Here is a 21,612-nt window from a genome sequence, read left to right as displayed (position 1 = left end):
CCTTTTCTAGTCCTGTGGCCACTGCTGAGTTTTCCAAATTTGCTGGCATATCGAGTGCAGCACTTTCACAGCATCATCTTTTAGGATTTGAAATAGCTCAGCTGGAATTCCAAAACCCCCGCTAGTTTTGTTTGTAGTGATGTTTCCTAAGGCCCACTTGAGTTCGCATTCCAGGATGTCTGGCTCTAGGTGGGTGATCACACCATCGTGATTATCTGAGTTGTGAAGATCAAAAATTCATTTGGCAGCAAAACCAGACCCAGACCAATGGGAGGCTGTTGACAGATTTTATCCTTGTTCGTGTGACTATTCACCCGCTGTCTGCAAGAGGATTACCTGTTCAAAGGCGAGATCAGTTGTTATGTAAAATGGAATATGCACTGTTTATAACTTCCACATTAAAAAACTCCTGAATTCCAGAGCCACCCGGACCCAGGGGTTTCAGGCGAAGGATCTGGCCCTGTCTCGTTGGGTTGTGTCTGTGTCTGGAGTCTGTGTACACGGCGCCCGCTGTGTGTCTTTACCGACGGCCTGCCCTTCCACTCAGCACCCGTGTTGGCATTTCAAGCTGTAGCTGCTTCCTTTCCACTGTTGCTTGGCGTTTCATCCTGTGAACGTTCCATTCTTTTTAAAAAATTTCATTTATTTTGGCTGTGCCAGGTCTGGGTCGCCACATGTGGGATCTTCAATCTTGGTTGTGACTTGCGGGGTCTTTAGTCGAGGCTTGCAGGATCCAGCTCCCTGACCAGGGGTCAAACCCATGCCCCTTGCACTGGAGGGCAGATTCTTAGCCACTGGACCGCCAGGGAAGCCCCCGTCCCACTGGATCTCTCCTGCTGCTTGGACATCTGTGTAGCTCTTGCCCACGGGGGCGTGGTTTCCCAGGGGTGACTCCCTTGGGGTGATCCGCCTGGAGTGACTCTCCTGAAAGTTGCTGCCCGTCGGGCCCAAGGGTTAGGCGACTCCGGGGTTTTGCAGAGTGATTGGACCGATTCCCTTTCCACCAGTAGCGAGCAGCCGTGCCTCCCTCGTGTGGGCCTGCCATCGCTTGTGGACATCTGGCTTCTTCACTTTTGCCAGTCTTTGGGTGTGAATTGTGTCTCACTGAGGTTTGGATTTGCATTTCTCAGATCGCTAGTGATGTCGAGCATCTTTACATTTGTTTTAGGGCCAGGTATCTTCCAGTTTGTGGCTTGTCTCATCATTAATTTTAAAAATCGTCTTCTGTGTAAAGTTCTTCTAGTTAATATCAAAATGATACACCTTTTCCCTTTAAGATCATGATTCATGTCTTAGGAAATCCTTATCTGCCTCAGATCATAAACAGTAGTTCTGTACAATTCCTTGTAAAATAGGTTTTCCCTTTCGTACTACCGTCCTTAATTCCCTGGAATTGCTTTTTGTGTTCAGTGTGAGGCAGGGATCCAGTATCATTTGGTCTAGGGTTTCCCTGGTGAGTCAGCAGGTAAAGAATCTGCCTGCCAAGGCTGGAGACACAGGAAATACAGGTTTGATCCCTGGGTCCGGAAGATCCCGTGAAGAAGGAAACGGCAACCTACTCTAGTATTTCTTGCCTGGAAAATTTCATGGACAGAGGAGCCTGGCGGTCTGCAGCCCATGTGGTCTCAAGTCAGACGCGACTTGGTGACTTAACAACAACAGATAGATGAGCCCAGGCCCACTCGTGGAATGCTCCTCTCTCCCCGCGGCAGCTCGGCCACATGTCGTTTTCCTGTGCTCGTGGCTCGGATTCTGGTTTCTATCCTGGCCGTAGGTCGCTCCGTGTCAGTCCCCTGCAAATACCGTGGACTCGGACGAGCACTCACGTCTCCTGCAAGCTGTCCCCCTCCCCCTGCCTGGCTGTGCTGGTCTATCTGTCTTCCTTATGGATTACAGACTGTCTTGCCAGTTCTGTGAGGGACCCTTTGGGGACCCAGACAGATAAGGCAGTGATTCTTATGTCAGTTAGAGGAGAGCGGCTACCCTTTCCACTTTGGCTTTTCCTATCAGGGAATGTGGCTGGGTCATCTTTGTTTCTGCCAATAGTTCAGTTCAGTCACTCAGTCGTGTCTGACTCTTTGCGGCCCCTTGAATCGCAGCACGCCAGGCCTCCCTGTCCATCGCCAACTCCCGGAGCTCACTCAGACTCACGTCCATCGAGTCAGTGATGCCATCCAGCCATCTCATCCTCGGTCATCCCCTTCTCCTCCTGCCCCCAATCCCTCCCAGCATCACAGTCTTTTGCAATGAGTCAGTTCTTTGCATGAGGTGGCCAAAGTACTGGAGTTTCAGCTTTAGCATCATTCCTTCCAAAGAACACCCAGGACTGATCTCCTTTAGGATGGACTGGTTGGATCTCCTTGCAGTCCAAGGGATTCTCAAGTCTTCTCCAACACCACAGTTCAAACGCATCAATTCTTCGGTGCTCAGCTTTCTTCACAGTCCAACTCACATCCATACATGACCACAGGAAAAACCATAGCCTTGACTAGGTGGACCTTTGTTGAGAAAGTAATGTCTCTGCTTTTTAATATGCTATCTAGGTTGGTCATAACTTTTCTTCCAAGAAGTAAGCATCTTTTAATTTCATGGCTGCAATCACCATCTGCAGTGATTTTTGGAGCTCCCAAAAATAAAGTCTGACACTGTTTCCACTGTTTCCCCATCTATTTCCCATGAAGTGATGGGACCGGATGCCATGATCTTCGTTTTCTGAATGTTGAGCTTTAGGCCAACTTTTTCGCTCTCCCCTTTCACTTTCATCAAGAGCTTTTTAGTTCCTCTTCACTTTTTGCCATAAGGGTGGTATCACCTGCATATCTGAGGTTATTGATATTTCTCCCAGCAATCTTGATTCCAGCTTGTGCTTCTTCCAGCCCAGCGTTTCTCATGATGTACTCTGCATATAAGTTAAATAAGCATGGGGACAATATACAGCCTTGACGTACTCCTTTTCCTATTTGGAACCAGTCTGTTGTTCCATGTCCAGTTCTAACTGTTGCTTCCTGACCTGCATTATAGGTTTCTCAAGAGGCAGGTCAGGCGGTCTGGTATTCCCATAATAGTAGTTTATCTTTTTATTCTTTTTCTTTATAAAGGGCTTCTGTGTCTTCTATTAGATTAGTTCTTAAGTGCGGTCTATGTTCATTCTGTTGTAAGTGACATTTAAAACGTTGTGTGATGTGAGACTTGTACAGGAAGTGCGCTCGATTTTGTTTTCTCTTTTCAGGCATCCTTGAGACTTAAAAACATCTCCTTTTTAATTTGGCCGCGCCACGTGGCATGCCAGGTCTTAGTTCCCCAACCAGGGACGGAACCCCTGCCCTGGGAGTGCGGAGTCCTACCTGCTGGGCCGCCAGGGAGCCCAGGAGTTCCTGTCTCGCTCTTTAGCTGCCTTGCTCTGTGCTCTGGTGCATTCTGACGCGTCGCCTGCAAAGCCTGTGGAGTTTTCTCTGTCGTTCACCGTATGATCTGTGAGTGATGATACGAAATCTTCATTCACTCAGCCATCCGCATGGCGCTGACTAGGCCTCCAGTACGACTGGGGAGAGGACGTAGTGGGCTGCTCTGTTGAGTGTGCTGTTTGCCATTGTATTTGTCATTTGAAGGCAGTATCCGTCTCTCCATTGTTTGATAGCATCCGTGTTAGGAGTCATTGCAATATTGTACTGAATCTTTTCCTCTGTTTATTGAGATGCAAATATGCTTTTTATAAAAAAGTGTGGTGTTATGTTAGCACATTTTCAAATGTTAAATTCTGAAGGTAAATCCAACTTGGTTTGATACATTGTTTTATTTTTAATACGTTATTAGGTGTCATTTTGTTTTATTTTTAGTAGTTATCAGATTTTGTTTTCTCTTTTATTTTTAATCATTGTTAGATTTTGTTTTCTGTTTCATTTTTAATCATTATTAGGTTTCATTTTTGTTTCCTTTTTAAAGGATTATCACATTTTGTTTGTGAGTGGTGTGGCCTGTACTTTTCCTTTCCAGTGCTCCCCTTGTCTGATTTCTGTCTTTTTTTTATAGTTTTATTTGTTTATTTTTGGCTGTGCTGGATCTTTGTTGCTTTTCTCCCTAATTGTGGAGAACGGGGGCTCTTCTCTCGTTGGGGTGACGGGCTCCTCCTTGGGGAGGCTCCTCCTTGGGGGGCTCCTCCTTGCGGGGCACAGGCTCTGGGGTGTGAGCCTAGCAGTTGTGGCCTGGCAGCTGCGGCTCGCAGGCTCTAGAGCTCGGGCTCAGGAGCCAGTGGCTCACTGGCGTCGTTGCTCCGCGGCACGTGGGGTCTTCCTGGGCCAGGGTTCGCTCTCCTCTCTCCTGCATCAGCAGGAGGATTCTTAACCCCTGAGCCAGGGACGCCCTCTCCTTGTCTGATGCTGGTGTCAAGGTTACGGTAACCTCACAGGATGAGCTGTTTCACGGCTGCTGTAACGAATGACCGCAAGCGTGGTGGCTGGAGAGGACCCGGATTTATCCTCGCTCAGTTCGCTGGGTTAGGAGTCCAGCAGTCTCGCTGGGAAGAAACCGGGTTGTGGTGGGCTGCGCTCCTTCTAGACACTCCGGGGGGACTTTGACCCAGCTCCTCCAGCAGCCAGAGACGCCCCCACTGCAGGCTCGGGCTCCCGCCCCGTCCGCGCAGCGGCAGTGCGGCCTCCCCATGCGGCCTCTTTCTCTCTCTGTCTTTCCTTCCGCTTCTCAGGACCTTGTGGTCACACTGGGCCCATCTGGATGGCCTCCCTGTTTCAAGGTCAGCCTACCAGCAACCCGACCCTTTGCCACGTAGCATGGCACACTCACGGTTCCGGGCCTCTGGACTGGGCCTCATTTGGGAAGGTGGAGCATTATTTTGCCCGCCACACAAAGCCACAAAGATTTACGCGAGTGCCAAGTAACAGCAGGAGGTCCCCCCTGTCCTGTCCCCCGGGATCGCCACCAGGGCCCACGTGTCCTGCCCAGAGGCTGCCTGGGTCTCCTGCTTCTTTGGAACCTCCCGGACTGCCTGCGGGCTGCTCGCGAGCTGCAGTGACTGAGGAGGCCCGGCAGCGCCCCTGGGCTCAGCAGCCTGCGGGCTGGGCTGGGTTTGCGCATTGCCTAACAGTCTCATCTCTACTGCCCACAGCAGTCTCGGGCTGACCTGCCTGGGGCCGCAGGACATGTGAGTGACCCTCGGCAGGTGCCCGGGGCTGTGGCACCCTGATCACCCTGGAGGCCGTCGCTCAGCTCGGAGCCAGGCAGGGCGGGGCACTCACTAGTTCTTTTTACCCCCAATTTTTTGAAATCAGAGGATAATTACTTTACAATAGTGTGATGGTTTTTGCCGTATATCAACGTGAATCGGCATTGGGTGTATATGTGTTCCTCCCTCCTGAACCCCCCGCCCCCCCTGCCCACCGCGTCCTCCAGGTTGCCCCAGAGCGACGGCTTTGGGTCCCCCCATCCTGCACCGAGCTCCCGCTGGCGGCCTATTTTACCTGTGGTAATTCTCCCAGATCATCCCACCCCTCCTCCCGCCACGGTGTCTGAAAGGTCTGCGTCTCCTTTGCTGCCCTGCAAGCGCGCACACCCTGAAGAAAACCAGAGGTGAAAAGACCAGCGTGCCCCAGCGTGCACCGCAGCCCCGCTTACAGCAGCCGGGGCCCGGACGCAGGCTGGACGCCCGTCACCCGATGGACGGATAAGGGAGCTGTGCGTATACACAGTGGGATGTTACTCAGCTGCAGAAAGGAATGCGTTTGAGCCGCGAGTTCTTTGAAACCCATTTGGACCTAAGTCTTTGTCGTGGGGGAGCTTTGCCCATTTTCCTAGGACGGGTCGGAAGAGTGGCCTCTCTGGCTCTGGCAGGAAAGAGTGAGGCTGGACTGGCTCCATGTTGGCCCCGACGGTGGAGGGAAGCCACACTGCGCTGCGGGAGGCATGCAGCCCCTGGGCCGTCCTGCCTGACGCCCAGCTCCCGGGTCTCACCACCAGCCTCAAGCCAGAAGAAGAGTCCAGAAACCTCCGTGTGGTCTCCCAGAGCAGGGCTGTCACCTGGGTGTGATTCTGCCCCCAGTGGACGTCTGCCGAGGTCTGGAGATGTCTGTGGTTGGGGCGGCTCCAGGGTGGGTGACCACCTGGCCTGGGAGTGCTGCTTCGCATCCTTAGTGCTGGGCCGGCCCCCAGCCGCCAGTTACCCACCCCTACCCTGAGCGTCCCTGCTGCCGTCCACAGTGCGGGGACCCAACCGCGTGCTGAAGGCCCTGCCTCACTGCCTTTCTCCCCCGAAACGCAGCACAGCTTCTGTCCCCAGGGAGCAGTGTGGGGAGGTCTGACTGCTGGCTTCCTGTTCAGCCAGCGAGGCTACGCATTGTTCAGCCAGTGCTGGAAATAAAGCAAAACCCAGGAGCGACACCGGTCCCTGACAAAACGCTCCACAAGATCCCATCGGAGGGAGGGCCGCCACTGTGTTTTCACTGAGGGTGTGTGCTGGTCTCTTTCACAACGTTCAGTTGACAGTGTAAACAGCCGGCCTGGCTGTAGCCCCACCTGAGTGGTAACTGCGTTTTCACAGTCACTGTGGGTCGGAACATGGCTCCTGGCTCTGTCAAAGGGCGTCTGCTCCCCGCTCCTGGCTCATCTCCTCTGACTCAGCTCATCGCTTGGTTCTAAGAAAATCCTTCTTACAATTACAATGCCTTTTTCTCTTTTTGGCTGCACTGCTTGCCAGATCTTAGTTTTCTGACCAGGGATCGAACCTGTGCTCTGGGGAAGTATAGAGTCCTAATGCACTGGACTGCAAGGGAAGCTCCACGATGCCTTTTAAAATAATTTCTTTCCTTTTGGACAATCTCATGCAAGGGAAAACTACTCTTTATGGGGTGAGTCCTTAGCTCTTCTTTTCCTTTTTAATCATTGAGGTGGCATTCACATCATGTCGTAGAATGAGCCGTTTCGAGGTGGACACCTCGGTGGCCTTTGGTACGTTCACGGTGTGCGTGGCCGCCCCTCTGTCTAGTCCCCAGATATTTGCATGCCCCCGGGGACACCCGCACCCACCGGCAGTCCCCGCGCCCGTCCCTGGCAGCTCCCCGTTTGGTTCTGTTATTGCGGGCTTACGTGTTCTGGACAGTTCATGCTCGTGAAAGTGTGCAGTGTGCTTCTGAGACGGGCTCCCGTCCCTGAGCGTGTTTCTGAGGTTGTCATGTCAGTTCATTTCTCTCTGCATCTGAGCTCGTCATATGGATGGACCGCATCTAGTTTGTAGTGTGTTTTTTTTGGACTACATCTTGTTTAGATAGAATGCATCAGTCCATGCGCACGTGGGTTTCCACTTCCTGGCTCTTGTGAATCGTCGTCAGCTGCGCCAAGGATTCATGTACAAGATTTTGTGTGGATATATGTTTTCAATTATTTCACATTTCACCTCGGAGTGGGATTCGGGGTCAGGTGTCAGTTACATGTTTAACTTTCTGAAGAACCAATCCTTGACTCTTAGGCGAAAGTGCTTATCTTGACAAGAATGCGTCTCAGCTCACAGCCTCTGTAGCCCAGGGTCAGAGTGGCCGCTGGGAGTTGTGACCAAGCCTTTCTGGAGGTAGTGGGGCCTGGTACGACTCCAGTCTTCCAGAAGGTTCTGTCCGGCATGGACACGATGAGCTGTTTCTCGTGGGATAACTCGATATTGTGGATGCTGAATGCGACCCTGGGACAGGAGCTTCGTTTCACACATGAAATTAGGAGAGGGGGTCTCTGAGTCAGAGTCACCCCGTATCAGGAAGCTTTACGGTGCATAGTGAGAGTGGGCGTGGCAGGAGAAGGCAGCTTAGGGTCTCGGCTGCTTCCGTACTCATTTCCTCACCCTCCCTGTTCGTGTATGTGCTCACCTTTCTTATCTAGACTGTAGATTGTCTATAACATGAAGCTGTCATTCACCCGTTTCTCTGTGTACAGGTCCGTGGCGTTGAGGCCACTCACACTGCTGTGTGGCCAGCAGCCCGTCCGTCTCCAGGACGTGCTCACCTGGCGCAGCTGAGACTGTCTCGCTTAAACGCTAGCCCCCTCCCCCCGCCCCCGACACCCCTGGTCTGCCCTGTCTCCGGGAACTCGGCCACTCTGGACGCCCATGTCCCTGGGTGCACACGGCACCTGTGCTTTTGTGTCTGGCCCCTCTCGCTCAGCGCTCTGTCCTCAGGTTCCTCCGTCTCGTACCCGTGCCGGGACCCCCTCCTTGGTAAGGTCTTCCCGATCCTTGTGCCTCGTGAGGCCAGGTGTTTCCTGACGAGTGTCGGGCGTGTTGGACTCACTCGTGGTCTGGTGATGTAGCTTGACCTGCGCGGGTGTGATGAAGCTAAGCACTGTCAGGAAGTCCTCCTGGACTCGGGTTGGTCCTAATCCAGCAACTGGTGTCCTTTTTAAGAGGAGAGTCTGGCGTGACATGAGGCAGAGGTGTCTGCAGGCCGAGGACTGCCGGGAGGCACCGGACGCCAGGTCGGCACCAAGGGATGGGTCATCTCTCTGAGCCCCTGGGTGGAACCAACGCTGCTGACCCTTGACCTTGGACTTCCGGCCTCCGCACAGAGAGGGTCAGTGTTTTCTGAGCCCCAGGCTGTGGGCCAGCCCTCCCGACACGCCTGCGTCGGAGGCCGCGGCCATCCAGGCCCGCCTGCTTTCTCCGCGCTCCACTCCGTGCTGGGAAGGCGGCTGCCCTCCACCATCTGACCCCCGCTGAGGGCCCCCTGGCTCTGCAGGCCCTGAGACACGCGGAGCTGAGTGAGCCCAGGGTCTAGACTGTGGAAGACGGCTGCCCTGTGACCAGAGCGAGGCTCGTGGACGGGCCCCTCCCTGCATGAAGACCTGCGAGGCCCCCTCGCCTGCGGTCTCTGGGGTTTTGTAGGCGGTGCCCACTGGTGGGTGCCCACAGCCCCACGGCCCTATCTCTTCTGTCTCTTCTCCTCTGTGACTCAGGGACCGTGAGGGGACCCGGCTGAGCTAGTGAAAGCCCTGCGCCCTCCCGGCTTGGAGGCCCTGGTTCCGGCGCTGTTTGCAGCCGCCGACGAAGGGCCTGCAGCTCAGGTCCGGGGAGTCCTGGGGGCTCCCTGTTCTCCCAAATGAAACAAGCTTCTAAGTGATCAGCCGGACGGCTGCTCAGGCAGGAGAAGGTGAAAGGCCCCTGAACATCAGCAACATTCCTAACCAGAGCTTCTGCAAACATCAAGATCAAACAAGGAAAGTCTAAGAAACCGTCACAGCCGGAGGAGCAAGGGGACGGGACGCCTACACGTCTTGTGCGGTCCTGGGACACCAAGGACAGGAGGCGAAACCAAAGAAAGGACAGGGGAGTGTGGGCTCCAGTGAACAACGTGTCCATATCGCTTCATTCAAACACACCCCCCACACCAGTGTGATAATCAAGTTAAGTGTGGGAGTAACTGGGTCCTGAATATTCATTGGAAGGACTGACGATGAAGCTGAAACTCCAGTACTTTGGCCACTTGATGCGAAGAGCCAACTCACTGGAAAAGACCCTGATGCTGGGAAAGATTGAAGGCAAAAGGAGAAGGGGATGACGGAGGATGAGATGGCTGGATGGCATCACCGACTCGATGGACGTGAGTCTGAGCAAGCTCTGGGTGTTGGTGATGGACAGGGAGGCCTGGCGTGCTGTGGTCCATGGGGTCGCAAAGAGTTGGACTCAACTGAGCTCCTGAACGACAGGACGCTGGATGCTGTGTACACAGCACCTCTCTGCACTGTCTTCGCAATTTTTCTGTAAACTGAAGCTACTCTAAAATAAAAGTTTTACTTAAAATTTAAAAACAAATTAAAAAATTTTTTTGATTTAAAAACAAATTCAGCAACCCAGACAGAATCACTGTCAGCACTGAAGTGTTTGCTCTCCATGCTAGTGACTCTCTGGACTTGCGTGTAAACGTTTGTGTTGTGTGAAGACTGACTTGCTTTTGCCCCCTAACTTCATGTTGTCTGGGTCTGCCCTGACGCCCGTGGAGGGGGCCATCACCCAGTGGGCTTGGCTGAGCTGAGCTGCACAGTGCGGACAGCCGTCCTTTCATTTCGTGGCTGCCTGTTGATGGGCAGTCAGGTTTGTGCTCCTGGAGACTCAGAGATCCAAGCCAGATGATGTAAACTCAGAGCAAATTCATTGTCTCCAGGACTTGGTTGTCCGGGACGGTCCATGGTCTTGAAATAAATTAATGGTAGGATTAACAGTAAGGTGCGCATTTTACTTTCCAGCACCTTTGACGTGAGTTAACAAGTGTTGTTTTCTGGTCGTAACCTGGCTCCTTGGTCCTGGACCTTCCTCTGTGCTCTGCCCTCTTGGGCTCTCTGTGGGAGTGTCTGAGTCCTGGACCCCTGGGAGGGAGAGGGCTGGACAGCTCAGAGCACGCCGAAAGCCTGAGCTTTTGAGCTTAAAACCAGCATGACCCTCGAATCTTGGACTAGAACACATCTGTGTGTGGTTTAAGATTAAAAGGATGTTTCATAACAAGTGCTACCAGGAAATAATATCCTACGTCTCGTATTATTACAGTGGGCTTTTGCAAAAAAAAAAAAAAAAAAAAAAAGAGAGAGAGAGAGAGAAAAGAAACACCCGCAGAAAAATAGCTTGGATTTGGATGGAAGAATGAAGTCTCTGAAGCTGTTGGTGCCAGTGTCAATCTTGGGGTTAAAGACATGCCGCTGGAAAAGGCTTTTCCCTTCCCCCCTCCCCTGCCCCCTCCCACCTTCCCCTGAATGTTTATCCAGCAGCCTCCGAGTGCTGGATAAACACTGAGAGCCTCTGAAGCCTCTGAGAGCCTCTGAAGTAACAGGTGCAGCAGGAACAAGACCTACAAGCTCTTGGTCCTCACAACTTCACTGGAGGGAAAGATGGACGGGAACAAAAAAAATCAGGCCGCGGCCGCTCCTGTGCAGGAATTAAAGTGGGGGTGTGGCAGAGCGTGAGTGGGGGGACGTGGAAGGCCCCTCTGATGGGGGTTGTGCCGCTGAGTCCCGGGTGGCCCAGGGAGCAGCTACCAGCAGCAAGGACGGCTGTGTCCCAGGCGGAAGACGCAGCGTGCAAGGGCCCTGGGGCAGGGCGCGTCCTTAAGAGGAGGGCGGGTGGCGAGGATGGGCCTCGTAGGACCATAAGGCCATAGGGACCACGTATGGGCTGTAAGGACCATGAGGTGTGTGGAGACTTCCCTGGTGGTCCAGTGGTTAGGACTTCATGCTTCCGCTGCCAACGGCCTGGGTTCAATCCCTGGTCAGGGAACTAAGATCCTGAAAGCAGAGCAGCACGGCCGAAAAGAAAAAAAAGTCAGCCTTTCCAGGTTATCGTGAGGACCAGAGGGAGCCGTCACAGGGCGCTCAGTGCCTGACCTCCTAGGCGGTGGGGGTTATTCCTGGGGGAGCCGGGGGCCCCTCCACCAAGCGTGAGTTCCCAGGCATGAGACTTGGCTTCCCAGGGTCTCGGTTTCTCTCGCCTGTCAAATGGGGTAATGCTGGCTTCTCGGAGAACCTCTGGGAGCCTCAGGTTCGCACCTGAACGTGTTGTGACTTCTGCAGTGCTTACGTTTCTCCGCTGTCTGGACAGGTTTTGTGACTCAGGGTTCCCCAAAAGTGGCTTCTGGCTCCTTGGTGTCTGAGGAAACCCATCCCAGGTGCAGAAGCTCCCATGCTTTGGCTCCTTCTGAGGGCTCCTGGCAAGTTGTGTGTGGTGGCGACTGTGCCGGGTCCAGAGGGACAAGGTGGCCTCCAGGGCTTGTCACCTCACTGCATCCTCTCGGGGGTCCTGAGGCTTCCTGGACTCAGGCCGGAAGGTGGTCCCTGGCCCCTGACCGTCTGAGGGCACAGCCCAGCTCCAGCTCTGGGAGGGTGGGGCCTGCCGGGGGCTCAGACCTTGCCCAGATGCCCCAGGGAACCGGGGCGGGGGCGCTCACGGAGGGCAAAGGCTGCACCCACATTGTGGGGCATCCGTCTGGGCTGCCGGGACCCAGAGCCGAGCTAAGTCACAGGGATGAGAACTTGGCCAGGTGTTTCTCGGGCCCCAGAGCATGTGGTGTGGGGGGTGGATGGGAGCAGGTGGAGGTCCCTGAGCATTGCGGTGGTACATTAGGGCTGCCCTGAAGGTGACGGAGCTGCCCTGTGGCCATCGTGGCCAGAGCGAGTCCCTGGGGCGGCCGCTGGACAGCCCGCCTGGTTCTGGGCTGGGAACCTGGGCATTGCTCAGCCTGGCGACCCAAACACTCTGCCGTTTCTGGCCACCACGTCCTGAGGACCTCCCTTCATGAATGGTCACTTGTGTTGGCTGAGAGGCCGTGTTCTTCTGTGTGTCTTCCTAAAGCAACATGTGGTGAGCTTCTCCTGGATGCTGGGTGCCAGGTGGTGCCCGGGTTAAAGAGCCCGCCTGCCAGTGCAGGAGACGTAAGAGACGCGGGTTTAATCCCTGGATCGAGAAGATCCCCTGGAGGGGGGCCTGGCAACCCACTCCAGTATTCTTGCCTGGAGAATCCCATGGACGGAGGAGCCTGGCAGGCTACAGTCCATGGGGTCACAGAGTCGGACACGGCTGAAGCGGACTGAGCGTGCCCAGGTGTGTTTAGATGAGCAGGACCCAGCTAGGAGGAGAGAAGCCATCAGCGCAGCAGAGGTCAAGGCCGTACCTGGGTGGGGACCGTGCTGGACGCCGTGGGCTCTAAGCTGGGCTGTGGGGTGGGTGGGCGGCTAGAGCAGGTGCAGAGGAGGGAGAACGGGGTCTCAGCGTCCCCCCGCGTCTGGAGGAAAGGGTCTGAGGCTGGAGTCTCAGGCAGTGAGGACTGGGTTGTGTGGTGAGCGTTAGGATGCCCTGATGAGCTGGGGGGTGGGGTTCCCCTGGGAGCTTCTGAGCTTGATGGGTGTGATGGGAGCTGTGCTTTCAGAAGCCAAGTGTGGAGGGAGGGAAGCAGGCCCTGGGATTCGGGGTCAAGGTCGTGGTCATGAGTGGGCAGGGGCCTGGGGCGAGGGGGTGCCGGGCGAGGGGACTGGGCAGGCAGGCTTCTGAGTGACACCCCACCTTCTGTCTCACAGACGGCATCCACAGCGTGGTGGCGCTCTGCACCCTGCGGGTCACGGTCATCACGGACGACATGCTGACCAACAGCATCACCGTGCGCCTGGAGGACATGTCTCAGGAGAGGTTCCTGTCCCCGCTGCTCTCGCGCTTCGTGGAGGGCGTGGCCGCTGTGCTGTCCACTACCAAGGACGCCGTCTTCGTCTTCAACATCCAGAACGACACGGACGTGAGCGCCAACATCCTGAACGTGACCTTCTCGGCCTTGCTGCCCGGCGGCGTCCGGGACAAGTTCTTCCCGTCGGAGGACCTGCAGGAGCAGATCTACCTGAACCGGACGCTGCTGACGGCCGTGTCCACGCAGCGCGTGCTGCCCTTCGACGACAACATCTGCCTGCGGGAGCCGTGCGAGAACTACATGAAGTGTGTGTCTGTGCTCAGGTTCGACAGCTCGGCGCCCTTCATCAGCTCCCCCACCGTGCTCTTCCGGCCCATCCACCCGGTCAACGGGCTGCGGTGCCGCTGCCCGCCCGGCTTCACGGGCGACTACTGCGAGACGGAGATCGACCTGTGCTACTCCAGCCCCTGCGGCGCCCACGGCCGCTGCCGCAGCCGCGAGGGCGGCTACACCTGCGAGTGCCAGGAGGACTTCACAGGTAGGGGGCCCCCACTTCTCCCCGGGGGGCTCGGGGGCGCGGGGAGGCCCTGGTCACCCGTGCTTCACACCAGGCTTCCAGCTCACAGGTCAGAGTGCCCGGCGGTTTCCTCCGTCCTCTCCCTTCCTCAGGGACGTGGTCAAAGGCTGAACCCTGAGCCCCCGGGTGTTGGCTCCACTTCCTGACCACACTCCGGGGTCTCCACTGACCCCATGTCATTTAAGCCACCCTCTTAAGCGTCTACCTGCAATGCGGGAGACCTGGGTTCCATCCCCGGGTCGGGAAGGTCCCCCCTGAAGAAGGAAATGGCAACCCACTCCAGTACTCTTGCCTGGAAAATCCCATGGAAGGAGGAGCCTGGTAGGCTACGGTCCATGGGGTCGCAAAGAGTCAGACACGACTGAGCGACTTCATTTTCATTTTTTGCTCTCTTTGGAAGGACAGTAGGAAGAAGGTTGTGCAACCAGAGCCCACTGAAAATCTACCTGGATGATGAAATGACCTGTGTTTCGCTTAAGTGGCTTCACTTGTTTTTAAAGACTTTTTTTGATGTGGACCATTTTTAGTCTCCGTTGAGTTTGTTACAGTATTGCTCTGTTTTGTGTTTTGCCTTTTTTGGCCACGTGGCACATAGGATCTTAGCTGCCCCTCACCCCGACCACGAGGGTCCAGCACACATCCCCTGCCTTGGAAGGCGGGGTCGTAACCACTGGACCACAAGGGAAGTCCCAGAGTGGCTTTGGATCTAAAGTAGTTCATCCCTGATTTCGAGTTTAAAGGTTATAGTGAAACAGCGCAGAGCCTCCCTGGTGGTCCAGTGGGTAAGACTCGGAGCTCCCAGTGCAGGGAGCCGGGCTCGACCCCTGGTCAGGGAACTAAGTCCCACGTGCTGCAGCTAAAGATCCTGCGTGTTGCAGTAAAGGTCCAAATAGATAAATATTTAAAAACTAAAATAGCGTAACTGGGATAGAAACAGTGAGCCACTAATCGCTGGGGTCTGGAAAGATGATGTCGGTTTTCTCGTGCCTCATTGTCACTGTAGAAGTTACTCATCTTCCCTGCCTGCAAGACACGCTTCGCTTGAGACATCCTGGTTTGTCACCAAAATGAGTCTTTCTAAAGGCAGCCTATGGTTGTGTTTAAAAACAAAAATCCTGCCGAAAGCAGCCCAGAGAACACACGCTCTTGCTGTGGTCACATGGAATCCAGTCGCCCATTCGAGAAACAAGTGTTCTGTGGCAGATGGTGACCGTCTGTCTTTCTGGAAAGTTCTCTGAGGTCAGGTGGGGCCTGACTCGGCCCGGAGGAGGCTCTGAGAGTCTTCCGTGGATCGTGTCCTCGGTGGGCGTGTTTGGTGTAGACAGTGGGGAGACCGTTTCTGCACACGTGGGGTGCGGCACAGATGGAGCCCAGGCCAGGGCTTACGGGCTGGCAGGTGTTTCCGGAGCAGGGAGAGTGTGAGCCTGGGGTGGGGACTCTGGGGACGGGAGGCGGGCAGGCCATGCTCTGCACCGAAGAGGGGGAGGGGGTGCCTGGCAGCCTGGGGAGCTGGTGTGCGCCCTGGCTTGCTGCGTCTGAGCCCAGCCTGGTTATAATCTGCTGGCACCTCTGCGGCAAGAAAGGCTCGACTGCCCGCCGTGGTGCCCTCAGCCGTCTGTGTCTGTCTGTCTGTCCATCTGTCACATCCGGCTCTGCCTATCTCTTCTCCATGGTCTCCCAGTTGTTAACTGTGAATCCCTGGCTACCCTGGGATCTGGTGATGAGCAGGGGAGGTAAAGGAGACCCCGGGGCCCAAGCCCACGCCCGAGTTGTCAGGGCTGTTGTCGTGCCCAGGAGCTGTGCCATGGACATGCGGGGGGGTCCACCCCTTCCTCCCACTCCCGCGCCACAGCACTGAGCTGGCATCTCGGCCTGTGCCAAAATCCCTGCCCAGTTGTGCCACATGGTCAGCCCTGTGCACAGTGGGGAGGTGTTCCCCGCCTCCCCGCCAAGCTGGGTGTCCCTGTGTCCCCCCCACCACACGGCCTGGATGGGGGTGGGGCCACAATGACTCCTGAGTCCAGCGGAGAAGCCGCAGCCCCAGGCCCCTGGGACAGAGCCTGGTGCCCTCCAGGGAGCCAGCCAGTGAGGCCCCAGGCCCCTGGGACAGAGCCTGGTGCCCTCCAGGGAGCCAGCCAGTGAGGCCCCAGGCCCCCGGGACAGAGCCTGGTGCCCTCCAGGGAGCCAGCCAGTGAGGCCCCAGGCCCCGGGACAGAGCCTGGTGCCCTCCAGGGAGCCAGCCAGTGAGGCCCCAGGCCCCGGGACAGAGCCTGGTGCCCTCCAGGGAGCCAGCCAGTGAGGCCCCAGGCCCCCGGGACAGAGCCTGGTGCCCTCCAGGAGCCAGCCAGTGAGGCCCCAGGCCCCTGGGACAGAGCCTGGTGCCCTCCAGGGAGCCAGCCAGTGAGGCCCCAGGCCCCCGGGACAGAGCCTGGTGCCCTCCAGGGAGCCAGCCAGTGAGGCCCCAGGCCCCCGGGACAGAGCCTGGTGCCCTCCAGGGAGCCAGCCAGTGAGGCCCCAGGCCCCCGGGACAGAGCCTGGTGCCCTCCAGGGAGCCAGCCAGTGAGGCCCCAGGCCCCGGGACAGAGCCTGGTGCCCTCCAGGGAGCCAGCCAGTGAGGCCCCAGGCCCCCGGGACAGAGCCTGGTGCCCTCCAGGGAGCCAGCCAGTGAGGCCCCAGGCCCCCGGGATAGAGCCTGGTGCCCTCCAGGGAGCCAGCCAGTGAGGCCCCAGGCCCCCGGGACAGAGCCTGGTGTCCTCCAGGGAATCAGCCAGTGAGCAGCCGTTTGCTTGCTCAGTGAGCATTAGTTGAGTGCCTGCTGTATGCCGACCGATGCAGGCATCAGACCTGCCCCGCCCAGTGGGGTGGGCCACCCAAGGTTGCCATGCAATCGGCCGTCCCCCTGGTGGAGACGCGTGACGGCAGGGGCCACGTAGGGGACACCCCAAGCACCCCCAGACTCTGGCGGCCTCATCTTGAAGCTGGCCAGTGTGGGGGGGGTGGTCTGTCCTAGGTGAGCAGACCAGCGTCGCCTCGTGGCCACGGCCGCAGACCTGGGCTCCAGAAATCCCAAATGTGAGCTTGGGGCCACGTCTGGGCAGGGTAAGCAGAGGCACTGGGGACCCGTGGACCCTGGATCCTCCCCACAGAGGCATCCGCCTGTTGGGTGGGAAGGACTTCCAGACTTCTCAAGTTCCGTTGTCATCGCCAGGGTCATTGCTAGAGAAATTATGCCCGGGAATGACCCGGCGTGTCATCGCCGCTGAAAGGTCCTGATGGGCAGGGGCCTCATCCGAACGTCCTTGGTACTGAGTAGTCGTACGCGTTTTCCTCCGAGATAAGGCTGAGTCAGACCGATTACTTCTCCTCCGGCCCCCTTCCTCTCTTTCTTCCTCTCTCCCTTTGAAGCCCTGCTCTCTTGCTGGAGGTAATTGAGCCCATTTATTCCTGGTGAAAGCCGCGCTGTCGTCACCAGCGTTTTATTACTGGCTCCCGGGTAAGCCGAGCTCGGGCCTGGCGGGTGGGAAGCTGGAAGGGGCCCAAGGCCGCCAGAGGACCCTGGCTTCCTGTGTTGCCGGACGGGAGATGAGCTGGGTGAAGGAAGGTATCAGTTAATTTCAGGAAAAGCTCATGAATTTGATGCTGGAAAAATACCCCGACGGCTCCCCGGTGTTTCTTCCGTCCCTTTTGGCCTCAAGGAAGTTCCAAGGCCACCGGCGTGAGGACTCCCTGTCCTTGGAGGGAGAAGGCATCTCTCCTCCTCATAGCTCTGCATGGGCCCTGGCTGGGGTCTGCAGGGCCCCGCTCTGGAGGGAATGGGGACAGAGGACCGCAGGCATTGAGGCTCCGCCTGGCGACCTCGAACGCCGGTTTCCTGGATTGCGGTCCCTGTCCGCTCCTGCCTGTGAAGAGCATGGGTTTTGGTTAAACTCCCCACGCATGGGGCCCATCCCTCCCGCCTCCTCTCCTCCGCACCTGCCGTCTCTCTGTCATCACTTCCCTCAGGTTCCAGCCCAGGGCTGTCCGTGCTCTGGGGAGGTTCCAGGAGGTCCCTGGCTTCCTGGAACAGTGACTGTCGATCTTCCTGGAAACTCCCTCTGTTTACGTGTTGGCTGATGTGCTCTCGTTTTGGGTGTGAGCCACGTATTTCCACGACCCTCAGGAGGGCGGCGACCTGCAGATGGTACTTAGTGGGCCCTTCCGTGTGCTGTCCTGTTCCAGACGAGTCTGCCCCTTTATCCTGATCCTCCCAGCAGCTCCGCGGCCCCGGTCAAAAAATGGAGAGCCTGTGGTGCAGGACATTCAAGTGTCTCATCTAGAGGTTCTCTGTGGGGGAGATTCTGCCCCCAGGGGACACGTGACGACATCCCAGGACGGTTTGGTTGTCTTGGGGGTTGGGGTGCCCATGGCTGGAGGCCAGGCATGCTCCCAGCACACTCATGGGGCGTCTCCCACAGGGAATGGCCCTCCTACAGAGAATGGTCTTCCCGGGAGTGTTTAAGGTGGCGGCAGGGGCCGCTCCAGAGCCAGGTGAGGGTGAGGCAGGATTTGAAGCTGGTGCTCTGGCTTCTGAGCTCAGGCTCGTCCACTCTGTGGACCCCTTGAGGGCGGGATGGCCGGGTTCACCTGTTTACCGAGTCCTTTTTCTTGCTTCATTGACATCTCAACATCTGTTAAGAAGCACCTTTTGCATGCAGGGCGCTAAGGGTTACAAGTGAAGTGTGAAGGGTCTCTGAGCGGTGGCAGCGGGAGAATTATGCTGTGTCCCCGTTTCCGAGGTCAGTTCAGTCGCTCAGTCGTGTCTGACTCTTTGTGACCCCATGAATCGCAGCATACCAGGCCTTCCTATCCATCACCAACTCCCGGAGTTTACTTAAACTCATGTCCATCGAGTTGGTGATGCCATCCAGCCATCTCATCCTCTGTCCTCCCCTTCTCCTCCTGCCCCCAATCCCTCCCAGCATCAGAGTCTTTTCCAATGAGTCAGCTCTACGCATGAGGTGGCCAAAGTACTGGAGTTTCAGCTTCAGCATCAGTCCTTCCAATGAATACTCAGAACCGATCTCCTTTAGGACGGACGGGTTGGATCTCCTTGCAGTCCACGGGACTCTGAAGAGTCTTACTCAGCACCGCAGTTCAGAAGCATCAGGGGGAGGCAAACTGCTCCTGCCCAGGGGTACTTGACACTGGGCTGGGCCACGGCAAGCCTCGGGCTGTGATTCTGAGCCTGGGTCCTGGTGCCCCTTGGTGTGTTGTTTCCCTAATTAAACAGCCTAATCGCTCCTCGCTGCCGTGGGGGAGACCGTGTCCACACAGGCTCTGCTCTACAAGGCCAGCCACAACCCCCTGAGGTGGGGACAGCTGTCACCCGGTTCAGGGACACCCAGATGCAGAGCTTGGTGGGGGGCGGGCAGACCTGGGGATCTCTTTCCTGAACACTGATTGCAGTGCCTGACCCAGCCTTCCCACCTGGCCTCCTCACCCTGGCTTCTCATTTCAGCCTGTTCAGGGCTCACAGTGGGTGCCCCCTGCCCAACCCCATGCTTCATATTTAACCTGAAACCAAGACTCCCACCCCTGCCCCTGCGATCTGCTCTTCACGAGTGCCCGGGGTAGGGGTGCGTGCTCAGAGGGTCACATGACCACTTGCGCTGGGTCCCATTGGTGCAGAGCTTCAGCCTCCCCCAGAGCCTCGGAGGCTGACCTCAGCCCAGCACACCGCCCCTTGCTGGCCTTCTAGAAGCAAGACTGGCTCCTCTCACCAGGGCAGGCAGGAGCTTTGAGGTCAGCTGGGAAGAAGGGCTTTCCCGGACCGCTCAGCCACCTGCATGTCGGGGGACGAGAGAAGGGTCCTGTTTATCCCTGAGCCTCTGTGTTTAGACCCCGGGCCGCTCCTCTGGGTTCAGAGGGTTCAGCGAATAGTCCTGCTCTGTGCGTGAAGCACCGGCTCTCCCTGGGCTCCCGACGTCCACGCTGCTGGGCCCTGTGTTGTCAAGAATGCACCCCAGCAAACTTAGCCTGGATTGGGGATCAGAGGGTCAGGGGCCACTTAGGACAGTCTCAGCGGTGCTGGGTTTGAGCTTTGTGCCAACTACCCCGGGGGGAGGGCATCCCAGTTGTCCTATGGGGGGCCCTTCTGGGACTCTGACTGTCCCTCAGGGTGACCTCCCCCAGGCTGGGGGCCTGGACTATCACTCAGGGTGACCTGCCCCAAGTTGGGTCCTGGACTGTCTCCCAGGGTGACCTCCCTCAGGCTGGGGGCCTAGACTATCCCTCAGGGTGACCTGCCCCAGGCTGGGGGCCTGGACTGTCCCTCAGGGTGACCTCCACCAGGCTGGGGACCTGGACTGTCCCTCAGGGTGACCTCCCCCAGGCTGGGGACCTGGACTGTCCCCCAGGGTGACCTCCCCAGGGCCAGGGTATTTTGTGTTAGGTTCAAGGCTAGAGAAACTTTTAATATAAAAATTGAATCACCTTTTCTGTTCATGGGGAAAACACTGAAATAAATTCTGGCGCTTCTCTGGTTCTGCTTTGAAAAATGACGCTTAGCCCACCTCTGAGTGTTCTCTTGGCGTCTCTCATCACCATAACAGTATCTCGGCGCTCCCGGGACGCGCCGACCCTCTGCCCTCGCATTAGACGGAAAGCGCTTCGTGCATCTGAGCTGTGCTGTCCTCCTGTGGGGTGACGGCCATGTGACACAAGAGAAATAAGTTTGCCGCACTCACTGCCGTTTACTGGATTAAAGCTCCATTTGGAAGAGTTTGCCGTCAAGTCGAGTTTAGTCCTTAAACCCGAGAGTTAATTATCATTCGAAATGAAAATCATTATCTGGCCTATAATTAAAATCTCAAATAAAGCAGAGACAGAATCCTTCCTTAGGAAGATGTGCTTTCCAGATACTCAGGATTACTCTAGTTTTCTCTCTTTGTAGCATCCACAGCTTCCTGGTTGGGGATAGCCAGCATTTCTCGAGTGTGTTATCGTAAAGCTGGGGAATTATTGCACTTCTGGGAGACTTTGTTTTCCATTAAAATCATATTCGAGGCATTGCGGTGAGGATAAATTTGGCCAGAGAGCTCCTTTTCTCTTCCATGGAATTCTTCTCCCCAAAGCTGGGACTTTTGGCACACAGCATTAGCGTCCTCCTCGCCGGTCGGGGTGTCCATGCACAGCCAGACGGTCTCTGGGGAGAAGGATGGTCCTCGGGGTCCTGTTAGCTCCCTGGACCTGCTGTCACAGGGCCACACACTGGGTGGTTTAAAGTAACAGAAATTTATTCTTCTGGAGGCTGAAAGTCCAAAATCAAGGAGTTGGGGACTTGCTCCGGGGGACAGTCCTTCCAGCCGCTCCTTAGCTTCTGGTGGCCCAGGTGGTCCTTGGCTTACAGCTCCGTCCATCTCTGTCTTCATGTGGCCTCCCCCCACCCCACCCTGGGGGCCTCTGTCCCCTTGTCCAGACTTCCCTCATCTTAAAAGGACACCAGTCATTGGACTGATGCTGACACTCCAATACTCTGGCCACCTGATGGGAAGAGCCAAGTCATTAGAAAAGACCCTGATGCTGGGAAAGATTGGGGGCAGGAGGAGAAGGGGACGACAGAGGCTGAGATGGCTGGATGGCATCACTGACTCAGTGGACAGGAGTTTGAGCAAGCTCTGGGAGTTGGCAGTGTACAGGGAAGCCTGGTGTGCTGCAGTCCATGGGGTTGGACATGACTGAGTGACTAAACTGAATTGAACTGAGTCATGAGACCAGGGCCTTCATCAATCCAGTATAATCTCACTTAAACTTGATCATCCCCTGGAGAAAGAAATGGCAACCCGCTCCAGTATTCTAGCCTGGGAAATCCCATGGACAGAGGAGCCTGGTGGGCTACAGTCCATGAGGTCACAA

At 56.5% G+C, this 21,612-nt stretch overlaps 1 protein-coding gene across 2 annotated transcripts in view; it reads left to right on the top strand.

The window, feature by feature from the left end:
- CELSR1 (cadherin EGF LAG seven-pass G-type receptor 1) overlaps positions 1 to 21,612 on the top strand; it is a 147,611-nt gene that overhangs the window by 42,358 nt on the left and 83,641 nt on the right. For both annotated transcript variants that reach the window (XM_042247887.1, XM_027968219.2), the window contains exon 2: positions 13,042 to 13,680. In XM_042247887.1, the coding sequence (XP_042103821.1) occupies positions 13,042 to 13,680 (639 nt within the window). The remainder of the gene's footprint in view (positions 1 to 13,041; positions 13,681 to 21,612) is intronic.

This window comes from Ovis aries, chromosome 3, assembly GCF_016772045.2.
Source record: "Ovis aries strain OAR_USU_Benz2616 breed Rambouillet chromosome 3, ARS-UI_Ramb_v3.0, whole genome shotgun sequence".
NCBI classification, from domain to species: Eukaryota; Metazoa; Chordata; class Mammalia; order Artiodactyla; family Bovidae; genus Ovis; species Ovis aries.
Note: the sequence above shows the minus strand (reverse complement) of the source record. Positions and strands in the feature narration are given on the sequence as shown.